The sequence below is a fragment of the Dreissena polymorpha genome, chromosome 13 (genome assembly GCF_020536995.1).
Source record: "Dreissena polymorpha isolate Duluth1 chromosome 13, UMN_Dpol_1.0, whole genome shotgun sequence".
Classification (NCBI taxonomy): Eukaryota; Metazoa; Mollusca; class Bivalvia; order Myida; family Dreissenidae; genus Dreissena; species Dreissena polymorpha.
The window spans coordinates 38,295,451-38,302,618 of record NC_068367.1 but is presented as its reverse complement, the minus strand read 5'-3'; the positions used below and the strand labels follow the sequence as shown (position 1 = coordinate 38,302,618).

Sequence of the window (7,168 nt, the reverse complement as noted above, 5' to 3'; positions counted from 1 at the left end):
ATCTTCTGATTTCAGTCCGAAATTCACCTGAGAGATTCTATCTAGGACCTTTCAAACTCTAAAGCGGCATGCTGTCAATGGCCTTAAAATTGTCCTTCATCATGTTTACCAACGCCCCTGATGTTATGACAATGATCACTTAAGTTAAATTTGTGAGTTAAGTATTTACTTATCACACTGAAGTGCAATCTTACATGCCTTTGAATTTTGCCGTATTTAAAAGCTGAACATGTCACATCCGCACAGTAAACAAATAGAACAACTACACTTGAATGTGATCATATGACCCAAGAGTTAAAGATAACTTAAACCCAACGTAAGTATGTACTAAGTTCAATCAATTAGCAGTTATAAACTGACGGTTACAATCGGTGTTTAACTGTGCCGAAGAGATTTGGCTATAATTATTTAAAGTAAAGAACAGGACTTAATGCATACTGGACACAGTTACCTAAATCTGTAGATATCAAGCGATTTACTTGTTTTCGTATCTCAGTTTCATCTTGACATTTGGCGGGAGAAAATACCAGGACCAAACCCGAAGACAACCGAATGTGCAGAAAGCGCGCATAAAGGGAGATCAATCTTACGAAGAAAAAATGACAGCAAACGCGAAAGCTGACTCCAAAGATTTGTTTCAATATTTAGCATTGTACGACGAAAACAGCGAAGATCATGAAAATTTCGTGCCTTTCTCGATGGGAGCACCTGGAGCAGAAAGTCTTGCAGGATGCAACCAGCTGTTAGATAAAGCAACACGCATCTTATTGGTAAACGTTCACGATTTTATCTAATTAACTAGATAATTTAAGTTTTTGAGACTTTTATCAGTTTTCAAGGGACATTTTCACAGATTTTGGCATGTATTGGAGTTTTTCATTAAATGCTTTTAATTGATAAATGGAAACATCGGAGCTAAACAGCACCAGTCAAAAAACAAGAGTAAAATTAAAGAAAGAAAAAAGTAATTTTACTGGGATCAACAATATACCCTTGGAAGTTGGAGTAAAAGTCTAGCACTTTTACCACTCGTTTATCTGTGCTCATATAATCAAGTGGTATATTTTATACTTTATTGTTTCATGTTTGTTACTGTTGATAATTTTCAGGTTTTTTCAGGTTTGTAAATTGTCTTAAGATGACTATAATGAGTATATTAGAGATTAGGTATACAGACTATACGGACCATGGACCATACGGCCCAGATCATAAGTCCCAGATTAGCGGACTATACCGCCAAGATTAGCAGACTATATGGCCCAGATTAGCGGACTATACGGCCCAGATTAGCGGACTATACGGCCCAGACCATACAGCCCAGATTAGTGGACTATACGGCCCAGATTAGCGGACTATACGGCCCAGATAAGCGGACTATACGGCCCAGATTAGCTGACTATACAGCCCAGATTAGCAGACTATACGGCCCAGACCATACAGCCCAGATTAGTGGACTATACGGCCCAGATTAGCGGACTATACGGCCCAGATAAGCGGACTATACGGCCCAGATTAGCTGACTATACAGCCCAGATTAGCGGACTATACAGCCCAGATTAGCGGACTATACGGCCTAGATTAGCGGACTATACGGCCCAGATTAGCAGACTATACGGCCCAGCTTAGCGGACTATACGGCCCAGATTAGCAGACTATACGGCCCAGATTAGCGGACTATACGGCCCAGATTAGCGGACTATACGGCCCAGATTAGCGGACCATACGGCCCAGATTAGCGGACTATACGGCCCAGATTAGCAGACTATACGGCCCAGATTAGCAGACTATACGGCCCAGATTAGCTGACTATACGGCCCAGACCATACAGCCCAGATAAGTGGACTATACGGCCCAGACTAGCGGACTATACAGCCCAGATTAACAGACTATACGGCCCAGATTACCAGACCATACGGCCCAGATTAGCGGACCATACGGCCCAGATAAGCGGACTATACAGCCCAGATTAGCGGACTATACGGCCCAGATTAGCGGACTATACAGCCCAGATTAGCGGACCATACAGCCCAGATTAGCTGACTATACGGCCCAGACCATACAGCCCAGATTAGTGGACTATACGGCCCAGATTAGCGGACTATAGGGCCCAGACCATACGGCCCAGATTAGCGGACTATACGGCCCAGATAAGCGGACTATACGGCCCAGATTAGCTGACTATACGGCCCAGATTAGCGGACCATACGGCCCAGATTAGCGGACTATACAGCCCAGATAAGCGGACTATACAGCCCAGATTAGCGGACTATACGGCCCAGATTAGGGGACTATACAGCCCAGATTAGCGGACAATAGCCAAGTATGCTGTGATACGATACATGTGTTAAAACTAAAAAACGGGAAATGAAACGTTTGTGTTCATGATTATTTCAATCAAGTTATTCATTTTCTCAGATTTGTTACTCATTTTAATTGTGTCATCAATTCTTCATTTAAACAGTATGCATTCATGAATAAAATCTATTTTTTATAAAATTTGACATTAATACTTATTAAACTAATAGATGCAGCTTGGTGACAACGTTAATTTTTACTCAGAATTTTTATGTGTGTTAAATTGTTATATATTGATAACATTAATTTGCAATAACACAAAATAGTCAAGAAAAATTAAACATTGAAGACGAATTTCATAAAATGCAGCAAAGACAAATAAGCGCCCGAGACGATTGTGGCGAAGATATTTCAATGTTCAAATATAAACGAGTATTTTGTCATCAATGGCATTACAGTTATTTAATATTTTAATTAATTTATTGATAAAATATTGAAAGAAGTGGAACAGGAAATGAATAGTATTATAATTAAAAAAAATGTCATCAATGTCATTACAGATACTTTAATTTATGTATTGATAAAATATTGAAAGAAGTGGAACACTAAATTAATATTATATAATAAAAAAGTATTTTGTCATCAATGTCATAACAGATACTTTAATAATTTAATTTATTTATTGATAAAATATTGAAAGAAGTGGAACACGTAATAAATATAAATATAATAAAAAAGTATTTTGTCATCAATGTCATTACAGATACTTTTATATTTTAATCTATTTATTGATAAAATATTGAAAGAAGTGGAACACGTAATGAATATTAATTCAGGCATGTTCCGTATGGTCCGCAAATCTGGGCCATATAGTCCGCTAATCTTGGCTGTATAGTCTGGTCCGTATAGTCAGCAAATGTTCAAATTTAAACAATTATATTATCATTAGTGTTATTACAGCAACTTTTAATATTTATTAAATTTATTGATACAAAATTGAAGGAAGTGGAACACGAAATAAATACTAATATAGACATGGTCTGTACGGTCCGCAACTCGGGGCCGTATGGTCCGCAAATGTTCAAATTTAAACAACAATGTTGTCATAAATATAATATAGCAACTTTTAATATTTTATTAAATTAATCGACACAATATTGAAGAAGTGGGACACAAAACGAATATTAATTCTGACATGTTCCGTAGGGTCCAAAACTCTGAGCCGTATGGTTCGCAAATGTTCAAAATTTAAACAAAAATGTAGTCATGAATGTCATGACATCAACTTTAATATTTTATTTAATGTATTAATACATTATAAGGAAGTGGAACACTTAATGAATATTAATTCACACATAATTTGCATGGTCCGCAAATCAGGGCCGTATATTCCGCAAATTTGGGTCGTATGGTCCGCAAATCTGGGCCCTATGGTCCGGTAATCTGGGCCGTATGGTCCGCTAATCTGGGCCGTATAGTCCGCTTATCTGGGCCGTATGGTCCGGTAATCTGGGCCGTATGGTCTGCTAATCTGGGCTGTATAGTCCGCTAATCTTGGCGGTATAGTCCGCTAATCTGGGCCGTATGGTCCATGGTCTGTATCGTCCCTAATTCAGAGATTAGAGCATAGTTAATTTTTAGCTCAACTATAATATATGAAATATATATATAGTGGAGCTATCCTACTCACGTCGGCGTCTGCGTTAGCGTGCAAATGTTAAAAGTTTTCATACTACCCCAAATATTTTCTTTGTCCCTTGACATATTGCTTTCATATTTTGCATACTTGTTTACCAACATGACCCCAACCTATAAACAAGAGCAGACAACTCTATCAAGCATTTTGTCATAATTATGGCCCCTTTTCCACTTTGAATATGCAGCAAATGTGAAAGTTTTGGTACTACCCCATTTATTTTCATTGTCCCTTGACATATTGCTTTCATATTTTGCATACTTGTTTACCAACATCACCCCAACCTATAAACATGAGCAGACAACTCTATCAAGCATTTTGTCATTATTATTGCCCCTTTTATAATTAGAATATGCATATTACATGTATTGATAAATCTATGTTAAAGTTTGCGTACTACCCCAAATATTTCCTATATCCTTTGACATATTGCTTTTATATGTTGCATAGTTTTTTATGTCCCCCACTATAGTAGTGGGGGACATATTGTTTTTGCCCTGTCTGTTGGTCTGTCTGTTGGTCTGTCTGTTGGTCTGTCTGTTTGCGCCAACTTTAACATTTTGCAATAACTTTTGCTATATTGAAGATAGCAACTTCATATTTGGCATGCATGTGTATCTCATGAAGCTGCACATTTTGAGTGGTGAAAGGTCAAGGTCATCCTTCAAGGTCAGAGGTCAAATGTATGTGGCCAAAATCGCTAATTTTATGAATACTTTTGCATTATTGAAGATAGCAACTTGATATTTGGCATGCATGTGTATCTCATGGAGCTGCACATTTTGAGTGGTGAAAGGTCAAGGTCATCCTTCAAGGTCAGAAGTCAAATATATGTGGCCCAAATCGCTTATTTTATAAATACTTTTGCAATATTGAAGATAGCAACTTGATATTTGGCATGCATGTGTATCTCATGGAGCTGCACATTTTGAGTGTTGAAAGGTCAAGGTCAAGGTCATCCTTCAAGGTCAGAGGTCAAATGTATGTTGCCCAAATTGCTTATTTTATGAATACTTTTGCAATATTGAAGATAGCAACTTGATATTTGGCATGCATGTGTATCTCATAGAGCTGCACATTTTGAGTGGTGAAAGGTCAAGAACAAGGTCATCCTTCACAAGGTCAAGGTCATCCTTCAAGGTCAAATGTCATATAGGGGGACATTGTGTTTCACAAACACATCTTGTTTACTAACATGACCCCAACCTATAAACAAGAGCAGACCACTGTATCAAGCATTTTGACATAATTATGGCCCCTTTTACACCTAGATAATTGAACATTTTGCTTAAATTGCCTTAACTTCTTTATTTATGATCACATTTTATTATTAGTTTGACAAAACAACACTTACCTGAATACCACAATGGATTCCACCCAAACAATACCCCACGCCCCTACCCAGAATCCCTCTCCCCCCCCCCCCCCCCAACCTCCCCCCCCCATTTTTTTTTAAACATCATCTAATAAATTACCCCACCCCACATTATACCCCCTCTCACCCCCCGACCCCTGCCCCCCCCCAATTTTTTTTTTTAAACATCATCTTATAAATTACCACACCCCACATTATACCCCCCTCTCGACCCCCCTACCCCCCCCCCCCCCCCCCCCCCCAAAAAAAAAAAAGGTGTTTTTTTTCCTTTTTTTATTTTTGAAAGATCGTCTAATACATGACCACACCCCCACATTATACCCCTCTCAACCCCCCCCCCCCCCCCCAAAAAAAAAATCTTTTGTTTCCTTTTTTTATTTTTGAAAGATCGTCTAATAAATTATTGAATATGAACAATTTCCCCATGATGGCTTTCGTTATACTGTCAAGCACTCTAATAGTCGAGTGCGCTGTCCTCTGACAGCTCTTGTTAGTATTACTGTTTCCTCCCAAATAGCAAAACTACAACAAAAATATGCAAATCTGAAACAATTTTCTTTTATTTTGTCAATTAACCAAAATGTGGAAAGGTCCCTTTTAAATCTTACATCTTTCGGAGAAACATCTAATAATTACATGTATCATTATATTAACCTGGAGTAAGAATGACAAAATTCATGGTAAACGAAAGATCCCCTGTGGGATATAGGCATTTGACAAAATCTATTGAATTAATTTGTTGTTTAAATGACACAATTTTATTTTGCAGTTTATAAGAACATTTTACATTTGCTATTTAAGTTAATCAACACAGAGATATAAAAGCATCAGTGAAACAGTATAAAGCAAAGTATAGAACTTTTGACAGCAATATTCATTATCCTTTAGTTGTCACACATGTCTGATGGTTTTTATAGAGTCTTTTATGCTGTAAGTTTGTTAGCGATGTGGCAAACGTAAAGTTTGTAAAAGAATAAAGGCCCTTTACAAATAATAAACTACTTCTTTGATGGATAATATTTGCATGGAAAAACTGAATAATTAAAAGTGTATTTGAATGTTAATTGAGTAGCGACACAATTTTTTTTACTTCTTTTGGACTCTGCGTTAAGATATTTTACACGTTGCAATAAAATTTACATACCTGGTAAAATGTTCCAGATGAATGACTTAAATACTTGATTTTCTTTCATCATTTCCAATTAACATACATGTCCACATCATGTCTAAAATGATATTAAAATTTGAAAACTGACTTTGAAAAAAGGTACTGTTTGACATCTCTAGAAGTCTGATGAATGATTGAGTTACAGTTTGGACCGGCAACATCATACCTGATTTCATAGTGCAAATTTGACTTCTTGGTTAGAGACATGGATCTTTCATGTCACATTTCTTCTCTTCATGGCGAACATAAAACATAAATATTTAATTCCTAGACACATTTTTATTTTTGAATTTGGCCGAGATATCATACAAATTAATGTGTTTTGTCAAAGTTTCAGTAAGTTTGCGCATTTCTAATGGTAGTCAATGTCCCCGCTTCATATACTTACCACATTGAACTGAGGTCCCATTTAGGCTGTTACGCTAAAAAAAATGTTTTTGAATATGTTTAAACCATAACAGACAGGAAAATAGTACATATCAGTTATCTCAAACATTCAGTGTTAGAAGTTATAAAAAATCCAGCTTAGGCGTAAAGTGTCGTTCCAGATTAGCCTGAGCAGGTTTCGGATGCAAAAGAACGCGATATTTCCCAATCCAAAGCTACCCGGCCCCATTCCCCAAACGTGATATTT

At 37.1% G+C, this 7,168-nt stretch overlaps 1 protein-coding gene across 1 annotated transcript in view; it reads left to right on the top strand.

The window, feature by feature from the left end:
* Window positions 1-287: 287 nt before the first annotated feature.
* The window catches only part of LOC127856015 (uncharacterized), a 26,379-nt gene continuing 19,498 nt past the window's right edge, over window positions 288-7,168 (top strand). Inside the window, exon 1 of the mRNA XM_052391980.1 lies at window positions 288-770. Coding sequence (XP_052247940.1) covers window positions 600-770 — 171 coding nt within the window. The 5' untranslated portion in view covers window positions 288-599. The remainder of the gene's footprint in view (window positions 771-7,168) is intronic.